At 31.4% G+C, this 15,293-nt stretch overlaps 3 protein-coding genes across 3 annotated transcripts; all 3 read left to right on the top strand.

The window, feature by feature from the left end:
* Positions 1-2,527: 2,527 nt before the first annotated feature.
* On the top strand, positions 2,528-6,514 carry LOC123198053 (putative two-component response regulator ARR13). Its single transcript, XM_044612626.1, has 9 exons — positions 2,528-2,645; positions 2,699-2,769; positions 3,499-3,700; positions 3,808-4,194; positions 4,360-4,436; positions 4,790-5,668; positions 5,744-5,905; positions 5,988-6,137; positions 6,247-6,514. Exons 1-9 carry the CDS (start codon positions 2,528-2,530, stop codon positions 6,298-6,300), a joined length of 2,100 nt encoding a protein of 699 aa, XP_044468561.1. The 3' UTR covers positions 6,301-6,514.
* A 1,650-nt stretch (positions 6,515-8,164) lies between these two features.
* Positions 8,165-8,767, top strand: LOC123198052. The gene is made up of 2 exons (XM_044612625.1): positions 8,165-8,296; positions 8,435-8,767. The coding sequence occupies exons 1-2, from the start codon at positions 8,165-8,167 to the stop codon at positions 8,765-8,767; spliced, it is 465 nt and encodes a 154-aa protein (XP_044468560.1).
* A 5,022-nt stretch (positions 8,768-13,789) lies between these two features.
* LOC123197158 (LOB domain-containing protein 24-like) lies at positions 13,790-14,337 on the top strand. The gene is made up of 2 exons (XM_044611321.1): positions 13,790-13,965; positions 14,050-14,337. The coding sequence occupies exons 1-2, from the start codon at positions 13,807-13,809 to the stop codon at positions 14,239-14,241; spliced, it is 351 nt and encodes a 116-aa protein (XP_044467256.1). The 5' UTR covers positions 13,790-13,806; the 3' UTR covers positions 14,242-14,337.
* Positions 14,338-15,293: the final 956 nt, after the last annotated feature.

The raw sequence follows: 15,293 nt of genomic DNA, 5'->3' as shown, positions 1-15,293 counted from the left end.
ATATTTAATTATATGCTTAAAAATATATACACATAATATTACTTAACATTTTAAGTGCACATAATAATGTTCATTTATATCAGCTTATTGATACAAAAGTAACTAACAACCTTAGGGTTATACTTGTATAGCCACCATATTCAAGTTTGATGAAATTAACCTTCTATCTAAACTTATATTTAGGTTATTATCTTCCATATTTAAAAATTCATCTTTACCTCTCCACCCCTATTTTCTAGCAAAAATTCGATGACACTTCAAAGTTAAATAGAAAAGAAGGTTATTTATTTGTAAGTATGATTGAAATTAAAGAGAGTATAAATGTGTTTTCAGACAAATTGGGTAACATAGGTAAATTTTCAGTGTATTTTGATATTACGAATAACATTTCCCATTATCCATATTGTACGTCTATGGGGTAAAATTCAAAGGCCCCCAAAAACTAGAAAAAATACAAAAAGACCCTTGAAATGATAAAATTACTATGTATAATAAGGGGTTAATGTAATATGTAATGAGAGGATATTGTAATTTTTCTATGTAACAAAGGTTAAGGGTAAGACTAATATGATTAATGTAAATTTCCTGTATGCATGCAGTTCATCCAAAATTTTAAGCATATTAGAATATGCTTATTGGAAAATTATATTAAGCTTTTATTAGTTTAAAATTACTAACTTACCCCCATTATGCATAATATTCTTACACTTACACCCCTATTACTCATAATAAATCTATAATAACACCCAATTACGCATAGTAGCACCATATTAATACCCTATTATGTATTGTAATTTTCCCATTTCAGATGGGGTATTTTATAATTTCAATATTATTAAAATGAGATAATTAAAAAAGTTAATCCATTTTAGGGTTAAAATTCATTGACTTACAAGAGAAGCAGGCTTTTTAGGCATTCAATACTTTAATTTTGAATAAATTTCTAATTCTAAATTTTTAGATATTTCTTACTGGCAAAATTCCAAATTAAGTAGGTTTTAAAACAAGGGGCGGCACCCAGTTTCAACACTGTGGTTTTCCTTTGAAATTTTATTACTCATTTCCTAAATTTATAATATTTACAAACTTAATTAAATTTCAATTAATATTTTCATATGTTCAAATTTATTACAAATTTTCTACAAATTTAAAAGGGCTGTGACTTCCATCAGCAGTGACGTCAGCCCTTTTCTTTGATTCTTTCTAACCCTACAACAAGTGTCTTCATTTTAGAGGGCACATGTCCTTCGTTGTCCTTGGTTTCATGCTCTTTGTGTGAGACTTCCTGTTGCCAATTTTTTCCTACAAGATGGGTTTAAAAAAAAAAAACTTTTATATTAAATTACTTATTAATTTTCTAATTACATAATTAATAACTTGTCAAAAAATCCCATTTGGAATGACAATCTTGGGATATGATAAAAAAGATCATATTTTAGAGAAAAATATGGAAAGTAATCAATTAATATAACAAACATAAAAAAGAAAGAATATTTCATATAGTCTCCTAAATAAATTTCCAATATAATCCAAATTTTAAAAGTTGGGACTTGTTGAATGAATTAGAAGTAGGTTTCAATAATTTTTTTTAATTTTTTAAATGTATATAATTATTAAATTATTATATTTCCGACTACGTATGTCAATGTTATAACATATAAGATGAAATTTTTTTATAATAAGTTAGGTATTAACAGTCATACCATTACTATTAATAATTACTGTTCACAATTATTTGTAACAATTAGATCATTATTTAATATAATTTGTCGTTTTTTCTTAAATCATAAGATTGTATGAGATGTAATAGTTAGATCGATACTTAATGTAATGTAATTTTATCCTTTAAATATCTTTCTTCATCAAACTAAAAACCCTACAATTGAAGAACGAAAGCATGTTTGTAAGGAAAAAAAAAAGTTGCTTATGATTAATATTTTTTATAATATTTTTAGTAATTCGTTTGTTAAAATAAGTACATAAAAAGAAATTTAAATCAACAACATGTTCTTTAATATGTTAAGAACTCTTAAAAAGTGTTAAGAGGAAAGTTAACTAATTTAATTTAGTCACAATTTCAAATAACAATATATTTAAGAACATATTTCAAGGAAAATTAAAATAAATCATTTCTAAATAGAAATTAAGAAACTAATAAGAGGAATTTCACAATCTTCTTTCAAAAGAACTCCATTGTAAGAATCTATCTCTTGTGGTAAAGAGCAATAAATGTATTGCTATTGTCTAGATTTTGGTATTAATTAGAGAAAAATCCGGGGCAAGAGATGAATTTTGTCAAGATAATTTTTTGCAAGACACACATAGGTTGGTTTAAAGATGGAAAAAAGCATGGAAAGTTGAATTATACTATCTTAGTCTTTTCATATTAATTAAGGACAAATGTAATGTAACACCTGCTTTTCTGCCAAACAAGGGCTTTCTACATCACATTCTCCTATAAATCCACCTCTTGTCAACCTTGTTTTCATTGCAAAATCTTCATACTATTGCTTTAGTCAGTGGTAAAATGCATCCATCTTTCAAACCTAAAACCTCTTCTGATAAGTTCAATATCTTAGTTGTGGATGATGATCCCACAGCTCTTTCTATTGTTTCAGCCTTGCTGAAATCATGGAACTATGAAGGTATTCAATAGATCTCTCACACAATGATCCTACAGCTCTTTCTACTGTTTCAGTTCGTTCCTTTTCTTCAATTCATGAACGTTACATCAAGGCTTCTTTATTGACTCTTTCATTTCATTTTCAAGTCAGTAGTTTTAGTTTACTTTCTACTATGAGTGGAAGACAAAAGTTTTCTAGTTTATATTATATATTTACATGTGTCTACTAATATATATGACTTTGCTAACGGTTGAAATATGGGTTTTTCTTCTTTTATAATGACTCCCTTTTCTCTGGTTCTTTCATTTTCTTTCAAGTAGATCTATGTATTTTGTTATTAAATTTTCTGTATACCTGTAGAATCTTCATGTTTGTTTGATAAATTTTGCATGCATGAATTTAGGGTCTATATGATTCTCTTTTTTCTCAATAGATTTCAAGTTCCGAATTTTCACTTGGTTTACTGATCCTTATATCAAACTTCCGATTTACCTTTTGCAACACCCATGTTTTCAAGTCAAGGCTTTTATAGTTACAAGAAACTTGAAAACTTTGTTTCCATTATTTTGTATACATCATTACGGTGAATTCATCACTTTCCTAAATTAAAAAAGATGTTTAATGGATTTTAGGATTAATATAGAATAAAATCACAGGATATATTAGATTGCGTAGTCTGTTGTCTGTGCACATCAATACTCTTGTTAAGATTGAATAAGGGGTGTTGAAATGATTTAATTAAAATACCATTTTTTCGTAATTTATCACATATAAATTATGTAACTTCTTTATTGGTACCTAAATTTTATATTTTCTCTATGTTCTCAATAGTTAAATAATTGAAAAGCTTTTGTTTTGTTTGATGATTGTATAGATTAATTTTCACGTTGGTTTACTCTATTTTACTCTTTTAATTTCAGCTATTACTGTGAAATCCCCAGTCGATGCTCTAGCAACAGTGAGAACTCAGCATGAACGCATCGACCTTGTCCTTTCCGATCTCCATATGCCAATTATGAACGGGATAGAACTGCAAAAACAAATCGAGGAAGAATTTCCTGAGATGCCTGTCATTAGTAAGTACCATTTTGATTGAAAAGTTGTATACTTTTCTTTTACTGTAAGAGTTATGTTTAATTAATTAACATGAATATTTCTTAATCATTCTCCTTTTCAACTGCAGTAATGTCCTCAGATGACAGAGAGAGTGTCATCCTGGAGAGTTTAGCCAGTGGGGCTGTGTTTTACATAGTAAAACCAATCAACCCAGATGACCTGAAAAATGTTTGGCAATATGCGATTACATCGAAGAAAGGTAAAGCTAGGTACCTGGAGGAAATGATCAGCATCCATTTCGGCGGATCCTTATCTCGTGAGACTGTTAGTTCAGCTTCATCTGTAAACGATGGAAGGCATGGAAAAACGAAAGACAACAAGAGAAAGGCCAGCAAAAAGGGCAAAGAATATATGGAAGGAGAAAACTCCGTTGCTCCCAAGAAGGCCAAGGTGGTTTGGACAAATTCTCTTCACAATCGCTTTTTGGAAGCCATAAGGCATATAGGCCTAGAAAGTAAGTAATTTCTAATGATTGTTAATAATAAAAGAATGGTTACCATTTCTGGCTTCTTCTTCAACTTTTACTTATGGGTACGGTTACCATTTCTGGATTCTTCTTCAACTTTTACTTATGGGTTTTTTTTTTTTTTAATTTTTTCGTTCTGTGGAATTCATGCAGAGGCTGTCCCCAAGAAAATTCTTGAGGGCATGAATGTGCCAGGCTTAACTAGAGAAAATGTCGCTAGCCATTTGCAGGTTTGTGCATAATTACTTCATAAATCCAGCTTGCTAATTAAATGAGTTGTCATTAAACATCCACCCTTAATTGGCATGTTTTTATCATAAAAGGAGGCTACATTAAAATACAGAAGAGTTGTTCATATTGATACACTTCAATAACTATATTTACATAATTTATGCATACTTCACATTTTTATTTACATTCCATGGTTGACATGGCCATACATAATATATATATATATATAATAGAATATATCATTCAAGAAAAAAATTAGACTATCACTTGAGAAAAGTAGTATTATTCTTATTCATATATAATTTAATAATTTTATCAAATAGTGGGACTATATATGTTGTGATTTTTGCAGAAATACCGGCTCTTCCTAAAACGAGTTGCAGAGAAAGGCATTACTATAACAACTAAGAACTTCTCTAGTAGGAACGTTATGTCCAATAGTTTTGCACCATTGGGGCAATCCTCAATGTTTCTTAACCTTGCTCAACAAGACAGTCAAAAATTACAGGGAATGCAGCCAACCAGAACTTCATTTCAACCTGCAAGTTATGGAGGCACCACCTCGGCTTTTAATGGTGGCAACATTGGTTCAAGGCAAGGACCTTCAAGCAGTTCTGTGTCTCAACTGGGTTTGCAGATGGAAAATCAAGCTAATATTTATCAACCAAACTTTGGAACCACAAATCCTCTCAATCAGCCAAATCGACCCACTTTTGGATTGGGATCAAATGACTTTGGAAACCGTTCGTTTGCCCTTGGAGGCACGCCCGGTGGTCTTATGAATAGCGCCAATCCGATGCAAATGTATCCTCCACAAGGAATTTTCAACAACCTTCCTCCAAATTATGCTGGGATGCCCTCTCAAATTAGCCAAACGACACTCAATGATAATTTTTTAAACGGGGGCTGTGACTTGATCAATCCTTCTCACAATGAAAATGTCAATTTTGGCCAAACGGGAAGTGCTTCATTTGGTTATTTCCCTCCTGGAGAGTCATCTTCTGCTATGTTTGATCGCCCATATAACTCATTCCGGCCAGCATTTGCCAGTTTTAATCAACAAGAAAGCACTCAAGTCTTGCCACCCTATGGCATCGACAACGGTGGGCAAAATAATTTTACTTTTGATTTGATGAACAATGCGTCTGCCTGTGGTAATCCACAGCAAACGAGGGAAGGTGACATTTCTGGCATTCTGTTTGGGACGACTGACAATCCATTTAAGTTTCAGGTATGTAATTTAATCATATTTTTAGCAAAAAAAAAAGTTACCAGTGCTTCTCCCAAATTCTTTGTTTTCTTGTAGCAACAAGTTGGTGAAGGTTCCTTGAACCCTACCTCTGGTGGCAGCTCAAATTTTGTTCAACCGAATCCTCCAGGCAATCCATCCTTGAACCTGGACTTTTCTGGCCCGTTTTGTGTCGAACATTATGATCCTTGGCTTAATGATCAGCCAACTCTTGATCAGGCATGGCTGATTCTTGCTTTATTTTGTAATAAATTTTAGAACAATATTTACTTGTGATTAAATATGTGTATCAACATTTCAGCTTGAGGAGATTGTTGAAGACATCAACCTTAACTCGGAGAATGGTAACAGCACCATTGATGACTACTTCCTAAACTTCCAGCAAAACGAAGAGAAGATAACCTCTCAGCTGCATGACCTACTGCTAGACAATAACCTCCCAGAAAATCAAGTAAGCCCACAGTTAATTTTTAACCTCGAATTAATGGCTTCAATATAGCTTGAGTTTTAAACTTTTTGCAAACATTTCCAAAAGAAATTGTGTTGGGTTTTCACTGCAGGAATGGGACGAGGAGTTCCTGAACTCGTTGTTCGATGACCACCCAGCTTTCTGAGAGAGTGATAACAACCTGGGAAGGAGCTAAATCCACTAATGGAGAAACTTTTATCAGATTTTATGGATTGGATTTGGTTAAATTTATATGTAGTAGTTTGGTTTTAGCAACTGTCGAACTTGGTCGTTGCTTCTAAGTTTGGTTTGGTTAAGTGCCTTACCTATGAACTTAATACCTAGTATAAATAGATAAATTTGGAAAACTTTTTAAATAATTATATTCTTATCTTTTTGTTAAAGGCTCGTTCGTGTTTTTATATATATATATCAACTCACGAACTTGTTCGTTTTCATTCTTTTGATGAAACGATTTGTCGTTTTGAGGATTGGTCATTTAGGTTGTTAATTCTTACCTTAAAACCTCAATGATTTCTTTTCAAACCAATTTCATTAAGACTTCTCTAGTTTTTTGTTCATATATCCTCCATTTTGGTTTTTGGATTTTCTATATTTTTCTACTAAGTCTCAGACTTTCAAGGCCAGACTATTATGGCCAATTGACTATTACCATGACTACGATGAAACTGAGTTTTAAAAGTTTATTTTCTCAGTGTAGTCAAGCTACATAATCGATTTTAATTGTGAAAAAGTATTTTTATTATTTTATATAATATATATAATATGGTTAATATCATTTAAATTATTAATAATTAAATAAATTATATTTTTACCATAATTATTCTATATTTTTTCTTTTTTCTTCCTTTTTTTTTTTCTTTCCTTCTTTCTCATTCTCCAAACACTTTTTGGGCAGCCTCCACATAAGCTTAATCCCTTGTTTTGTTTTTGTTAAGAGATTTCCAATGAAAAATCCCCCAATTAATTGTAATCTTTTTTTTTTTTTTCTATTTCTAGAATCAATTATCCATTCTTACTTGATTTCTTTTATCTTCATCTTATATTACTGATGTTTGTTAGTATACCTATATAACATGATATACTATTGTAGCACCATTATATAAGAATTATAATAAATAAGTATGAATTGAGTGCCAGAAAAAATGGGAAGTGTAAAGAAAAAGTCACAGAAAACTACAAAGTCTTACTCCCCTCTTTTTTGGTTCTTCATGCTTAATAGAATTTTATTTGATTAAGATTAAGGAGCATAAAAACCCTTGCTTTCTTTGAAATATCACGGACAATTTTGAGTGTCCTTGTCAAAGAAATATAGGATAACATAAACGTTTAGATGGGTTTGATTATTCATTCAATCATAAAAACTCATTTTCCCAAGATCTTTTCCTTCTCTTTGAGATCGAATATCAATTGTTATGATTTGGTAAACAAATGCCTTAAACACAACCAGACTAACAAATCCAAACTTCTTCCTTCAAAGAACTCCTAGAAAAGACACACAACAAAACCTAGACAATCCAATCGACCACAACCAGAACACAATCTCAAACCACACGTTGAAATTGTTAGAGTTGAAATAGTCTTTAGCTTTGTTTCAGTTTGTTACCTAGAGATTTGAATAATCCTTGTTCTTTAGGAATAAGTTATTTCTTTCTAATCAATTACCATGTTAATAGGCATGTAAAACGTGGGTTGTACTTTATTTTTGTTACTCTTGTAAGGCTATACATACATACATACATACGTACATACATATATATATATATATTTATTTATTTATAGAGCCGCATCAGTAGTTTAATAAATGAAGTTCTTCTAACTCTTACTCTTATTTAACATATAGAATTCTTAACAAGTGGTATTAGAGCCACATCAAAGGGACATGATTGAAAACTAAGGAGCAACAGTCTTTTACAGTGTTCAGTGGTGAGAATATGACAATTGACAGTGGATTTGTGCAACCAACAATCCTTAAATTTGATGGGCATTACGATCACTAGTGTATACTCATGGAGAATTTCATGCAATCAAAAGAATATTGGAGTATAACAGAAGATGGGATTCTTGTAGCAGTAGAAGGAGTTCAACTTAGTGAAGCACAAAAGAAGGCACTTGATGATGCAAGATTGAAAGATATGAAGGCAAAGAATTATCTCTTCCAGGCCATAGATAGATCAATTTTAGAAACCATCTTGAACAAAGATATAACTAAAAGCATTTGGGACTCCTTGAAGAAAAATTATCAAAAGACAACACGAGTGCAACGAGCATAATGACAGGCTCTTCAAAAGGAGTTTGAGATGCTAAACATGAAGGAGGGAGAATCTGTAAATCAGTACTTTACTCGCACTCCTACTATAGTCAACCAGCTGAGAATCACTAAGGCAAAGATGGATGATGTAGCAGTCATCGAGAAGATACTGAGATCCATGACATCCAAATTTGCTTACGTGGTGTGTTCTATTGAAGAGTCAAATGATTTGGATGTTCTTACTATTGATGAATTACAAAGTAGCCTTCTAGTACATGAGCAACATATGAAATCTCATGTTGTGGAAGAGCAAGCATGGAAGGTTACTTTTGGAGAGTCTTCAGGAGAAAGAGGACGATAGCGTAGTGGAATACGAGGACGAGAAAGAGGTGGAGACAATCGTAATTTTGACAAATCTACTATTGAATGTTAACACTACCATAAGCTTGGACACTTTCAGTATGAATGTCCAAAAAAGAAATTCGATACAAAAGCAAACTATATGGAGAGTAGTGAAGAAATGTTGTTGATGACATACGTGAATGATAAAAAAGTCAGCAAAGAAGAATTGTGGTTTTTAGACTCTGGATGCAACAATCATATATGTGGCAAGTGGGAGTTTTTTTCTAATCTTGATGAAAATTTTAAGGAGAAAGTGAAATTAGAAGATAATTCAAGCATGAATGTGATGAGGAAAGGTAATGTGCGAATGTTGGTAAATGGTTTTGTTCAGATCATTACTGGTGTATTTTATGTTCTAAGATTAAAAAACAACTTGCTAAGCATTCATTAGCTAGTTAAGAAGGGACTTGAAATCCTCATACAATGAGAAGCATGCAAAATTTATCATCTTGAGAAAAGGCTAATTATGGAGATTGCAATGTCCTCGGATCTAATGTTCAAGCTGTTTGTTATAACACAACTAAAAAGGAAGCTTTCTTTAATTCTTTCATGGAAGATCCAGCCCAATTTTGGCACTATAGATATGGTCATCTAAGTTTCAATGGTCTAAACACTCTTCAACAAAAAGGAATGGTGAGAGGACTATCGTGTTTTGACATTTCATCAAAAGTATGCAAAGATTGCTCGATGGGCAAACAACAGAGAAATTTATTTCCTCGAGAAAGTACATAAAGAGTTTCTTAGATTCTTGAACTAGTGTATGCCGATATATGTGGACCAATAAACCTTATATCCAACAACAACAAAAACGTACATGATCAATTTTATTGATTACTATAGTCATAAAGTATAGGTCTACTTTTTGGTTGAGAAATCAGAAACATTTATTACTTCTAAAAAATATAAGAATCGAGTTGAAAAAGAGAGCAATTTAACTATAAAAGGTCTTTGTACTGATCGTGGGGGTGAGTTCACATCACTTGAATTCACTAATTTCTACAATGAGAATGGTATTCAAAAACAGCTAACAACTGTATACATCCCTTAACAAAACGATGTAACAAAGCAGAAGAATCGAACAATCATGAATATGGTTCGAAGCATGCTTTTAGGAAAAAAGATTCCCAAAACATTTTGGCCTGAAGTTGTTAATTGGATAGTTCATATACTCAATAGGAGTCCAACACTTGTTATGAAAAACAAAACTCCAGAAGAAGCTTGAAGCGGATTCAAACCATCGGTGGCTTACTTCAAAGTGTTTGGGTGTGTATCTCATGTTCATATTCCTGATTGCAAAAGGACAAAGCTTGATGACAAGAGTGTAAATGTGTATTTCTTGGAGTTAGTGAGGAGTCCATAACATATAAATTATATGATCTTATCTCTTAGAAGATTATAGTAAGTAGAGATGTGGTGTTTGAAAAAGACAATAGCTGGAATTGGGACAAAAGTCATAAGGAAGCTATTTTGGTTGACTTAAATTGAGGCGACAACGATAAGGAATCAAATGCGATTGATAGAAATGGAGACGAAGCTAAAATCAATGAACATAGCAATACTGAGGAAAAAACAGCTAATGGCTCAAATGAAGAAAATTATTCTAGCTTGAGCAAAGATCTCTCGTTTGAATGTTATAAACATAGGAAAAGAAATACCAACTTGGATGAGAGATTATGAAAGTGGGAAAGGTTTATCGGAGGAAGAAGATATAAAAAATTTAGTCATGTTTCCAGCAAAGGATCCAATTTTATTTGAAGAGGCACAAATAGATGTAAAGCGGAGAACAATAATAGATGAGGAGATTGAAGCTATAGAGAAAAATGATACTTGGGAATTGACGAAGTTGCCTATTGGAGCAAAGAAAGTTGGTGTGAAATGGGTGTACAAGACGAAGCTCAATGAAAATGGTGAGGTGGAGAAGTACAAAACGCATTTGGTTGTGAAAGGTTACACCCAAAAACACGGTGTAGACTATATTGAAGTTTTTGTGCCTATAGCCTGTTTGGAAACAATTTGATTAGTAATTTCTCTTGCAGCTCAGAAAAGGTGGAGAATCTTTTAGCTAGATGTAAAGTCAGCTTTTCTCTATGGAGAAATTAGTGAGGAGGTTTTTGTCGAGCAACCTCCTAGTTATGAAAAATAAAAATGCTGAGCAGAAAATTTATAAATTAAAGAAGGCTTTATACTGACTAAAACAAGTACCACGAGCTTGGTATAATCGGATAGTTTTTTTTTACTAAAAAATGTTTCAAGCGGTGCCCTTATAAGCATGCTTTGTTTGTCAAAACATAAGAAAAAGATAAAATTATGCTTATTTGTCTTTATGTTGATGACTTGATTTTTGCGGCAATGATGAGTATATGTTTGTTGAATTTAAAAATTCTATGATGCATGAGTTTGACATGACAGATCTTGGAAAATGAGATATTTTCTTGGTATATAAGTATTGTAAAGTCAAAAGGGTATTTTTATTTGTCAAAAGAGATATGCTCAAGAGGTCTTAGAAATGTTTGATATGGGTAAGTGCAATTCAGTTTGTAATCCAATTGTTTCAGGTTACAAATTGATGAGGGATAAGAATGGAGTAAGGGTGGATAATTGTCGCTATAAGCAAATAATTGGCAATCTAATGTACCTGACTACTATCCGACCTGATATTATGTTTGTTGTGAGTCTTTTAAGCAGGTATATAGAGCGTCCCACAGAGCTTCATCTCCAAGCTGCCAAGAGAGTGTTGAGATATATAAAATGAACTTTTAACTTTGGGATATTCTACAGAAAGAGAAGAGATGAGAAACTGATTGCTTATACAGACAGTGATTATGCTGGAGATTTGGATAACAGAATGAGTACTTCAGGCTATATTTTTCTATTAAATTCAGGAGTTGTTTCTTAGTCATCAAAGAGACAACCAATAGTCACTTTGTCTACCACTAAAGCTGAATTTGTTGCAGCGACTTTATGTGCTTTTCAAACAATTTGGTTAAGGAGGATTTTGAAGGATTTTATTCATGTTCAAAGTTATGGCACAACGATTTTTTGTGATAGTAGTTCAACCATTGAGCTTTTAAAGAATCTTGTATCACATGATCGAAGCAAGCATATAGATGTTAGATTTCACTTTCTTCGTGAGCTTACTAAAGATGGAGTTGTAAAACTGGTCCATAGTCATACTCAAGAACAAGTTGCAGATATAATGACCAAGCCATTAAAAATTGATTTGTTCATGAAGTTTAGAGCTCTATTGGGGGTATGTACTAATCCAAATATAAACTGAATAGAATTGGTATTCAATTTAAGAGAGAACATTGAAATTGTTAGAGTTGAAATAGTATTTAGATTTGTTTCAATTTGTTACCTAGAGATTTGAATAATTTTTGTTCTTTAGGAATAAGTTATTTCTTTCTAATCAATTACCACATTAATAGGCATGTAAAACGTGGGTTGCATTTTATTTCTGTTACTCTTGTAAGACTATATATATATACACACACACATATATATACATACATATATATATATATATATATATATATATATACAAATAGAGTCACATCAATAGTTTAATAAATGAAGTTCTTCTAACTCTGACTCTTATTTAACATATAGAATTCTTAACAATAAACACATACTAGAAACCATTTTCTGGGTAATTCAATATTGACTTGCCTGAACTGGTTTTCCAATTTTTCCCCAAATGTTGTTTTTATGTAGTCCCTTGTCCTTGAGTATGGTTACCTTGAGTTGATATTGTGTCGCCTATGCACTTGAATGCCATTTACTAGACTTTAAATACATTCTAAAAGCAGATTTTGATTCATTTTGTTCCCTTGTCTGTTTCCTCTGCTAGTGGTCATCAACTCTACAAGACTTGTTAGAACTGGAAGATGTTTTACATCAACATAAAAAAGGTGTCATAGTTGTTCTCTCTTACGAGATTTTTAGTTTGTGGGGCATTTTTTTTTTTTTTTGGTTGCTAGTGTTGGCAATTCTTAGAGGCGTTCCACTAGAGAGTTAAGGTTGTAGTGGCGAGCAACAAATGGTGGACTCCAAGATGTGAGTTGTAGGTTGGAGAAGAAGTAGGTCATGGACTTCAAGCAATCAACAATGATTTTAGACTAATTGTATATTTTTCCTTTCATCTTAAGTGAACAGGATTCAGAGGGGTGACAAGGTGGGGGTGCTAAAATAAGAATGACCTTTACATTCAAAGCCCTATTTTTAACATTAGCAAGATCTTGTTTCAGATGGTAGTGAGCAAGGGCAATGACATTAGGAAATCTTTCGGTGGATCAAGGTGGATAAAAATTTCGATCATGGTGGACTATTTATCTATAAAATTTTAAGGATGCAAATATCATTTAATAATAAAAACAAAGAGTTAATTTTTTTTCTTTTTCAACAATTTCATAAAACTTTTAACAGTTTTTATTAACAAATAATTTATAAAAGTTTAAGGTTAAAATGTTGATTATTTGAAAATATTATTTCTTTCAATAAAAGAGGGTTTATTTTTCCTTAATATAGTTAATAATTGAATGAGTGTGTATTTATATATGGGTTCCATCAACCACAACTTTCCTTCTCAAATCCTAATTGTCTTTAAAGTAATTCTTCACTACAAATACCAATACATAAACAATATTAACCCATCAACATTTGCAATAAAATAAGGTCTAAAATAATGTGTAAACTTGATATTATTATACATACATATGTGTGTGTGTGTGTGTGTGTAACATCCAGTATTATGAATTTGAAAATATTATTTCTTTAAATAAAATAGGAATTTTTGTCTATCACCCACAACTTTCCTTCTCAAATCCTAATTTTCTTTAAAGCAAAAAATAGCCGTTGCAAATTTCTTAAGAGCTAAAACTTAATCTTCACTACAAATAAGAAAATCTAATTGAAAGATAGTCGGACAAAAAAATATATATATTGTGTAGATCTTTGTGGGTGAAGATTTAATATTAGATTCATCTGTGAAAAAGATTAATGATGCCCGGCGGTGGTCGGTGTGCAGCTTGCAAATATTTGCGAAGAAGGTGCCCTTCGGACTGCATTTTCTCTCATTATTTTCCAGCCAATGATCCTCAAAGATTTGTTTGTGTTCACAAAATCTATGGCGCCAGCAATGTTGCAAAGATGTTGCAGGTACTATTGAATCAAATATTTCAGATATATGCCTACACATTTTGCTTCTGCTTTTATATCTGCATTTGACCATTTTCATTTCAGCAACTTCCTGCAAATTTACAGGCTGAAGCAGCAGATTCGTTGAGTTTTGAGGCAAGGCATCGAGTTGAAGACCCAGTTTATGGCTGTGTTGGAATCATTCATCGTCTTCATGAACAGATACATAACGCAGAGACCCAATTAGCCAGGACTCAAGCACAACTTTCAGTTTTCATTAGCACAAGAATAGATTAGTTGAACCTTCAACATCTAGTTAAACAGTACACACAGTACATCATTTACACGATAGAATTAGATTTCAAAACTGTATGTACTATTTTTATTTATTGATAAATTGTTTTAGCGATTCCCTTGCTTACAAAATTCAAATGTTATTTGTAACGTCCTTAGTTACATAGTTTGACTTATGTCATGACGAGACGTTGATATAAACCTTAGAAAAATTATATCTCAAAAACTAATTACTAAAATGAAAGACCCTAAAATTATATAAATCTTATATTAATTACTCATACTTTTTTTATGTGAGATTCAAATCTCATATCTTATATTTGAGATTCTAATATATCACTATATCTGTAGCCCTAATATCTATGTGGGTTAACTGTACGCTAGCTCCCTATTAAAGTTGGGCGAATACTGTAATGATAATGTCTTCACTTGCGCTGTATGATTGCAATTGGAAAACATTGTAATAGCTCTAATACCAAATGATACGAACGTTAAGAAAATCATTATTTAAAAACTAAATATTGAAATGAGAGAGTTTAAGGTCATATAAGTCTCATATTAGTTGTCCATATTTTTTAATGTAAAATCTAAATTTCATACCTTATATTTGAGATCTTACTAGACACTCTATCATTTTTTAAGTTATAGATATTGTCTTCAATTAAAAGCTGAGGAAAAAATACAAAATGAAAAAAAATTCATATATATATTATTTATAAATCTATATATATTATGGAAGGTTTTTCAACAATAATATTATTTAAATAGTAAATTTATAGTATTTTTTTACATATAAGAGAAAAGATTTCATAATTTTATATTTTATTATATTTAAAAATTCTAAATCAACATTGGGTTGTCTCATTTCATTTTATAGTAAAATTTGATAAATATAATAAGTAATAAATGTATTTATGTTATTTTATATATTTTTTATTTATTAATAACAAAAATACCATTAAAGGTTGTTTAGCTATGATTTTTAAAGGTTAACTTGGTAATCTATTTTTTATTTTCTTGTTTGCTTTATCAGTAATAAAAGATTACAGTAATCT

This window comes from Mangifera indica, chromosome 15, assembly GCF_011075055.1.
Source record: "Mangifera indica cultivar Alphonso chromosome 15, CATAS_Mindica_2.1, whole genome shotgun sequence".
In the NCBI taxonomy this organism is placed as follows: domain Eukaryota; kingdom Viridiplantae; phylum Streptophyta; class Magnoliopsida; order Sapindales; family Anacardiaceae; genus Mangifera; species Mangifera indica.
Note: the sequence above shows the minus strand (reverse complement) of the source record. Positions and strands in the feature narration are given on the sequence as shown.

Coding starts and splice junctions, on each gene's coding strand:
- LOC123198053 (XM_044612626.1), top strand. CDS start 2,528: ATGCATCCATCTTTCAAACCTAAAACCTCTTCTGATAAGTTCAATATC. Junction 2,646..2,698: donor GAAATCATGGAACTATGAAG/GTATTCAATAGA, acceptor CTACTGTTTCAG/TTCGTTCCTTTTCTTCAATT. Junction 4,195..4,359: donor AAGGCATATAGGCCTAGAAA/GTAAGTAATTTC, acceptor GAATTCATGCAG/AGGCTGTCCCCAAGAAAATT.
- LOC123198052 (XM_044612625.1), top strand. CDS start 8,165: ATGGAGAATTTCATGCAATCAAAAGAATATTGGAGTATAACAGAAGAT. Junction 8,297..8,434: donor CAAGATTGAAAGATATGAAG/GCAAAGAATTAT, acceptor GCATAATGACAG/GCTCTTCAAAAGGAGTTTGA.
- LOC123197158 (XM_044611321.1), top strand. CDS start 13,807: ATGATGCCCGGCGGTGGTCGGTGTGCAGCTTGCAAATATTTGCGAAGA. Junction 13,966..14,049: donor ATGTTGCAAAGATGTTGCAG/GTACTATTGAAT, acceptor TTTTCATTTCAG/CAACTTCCTGCAAATTTACA.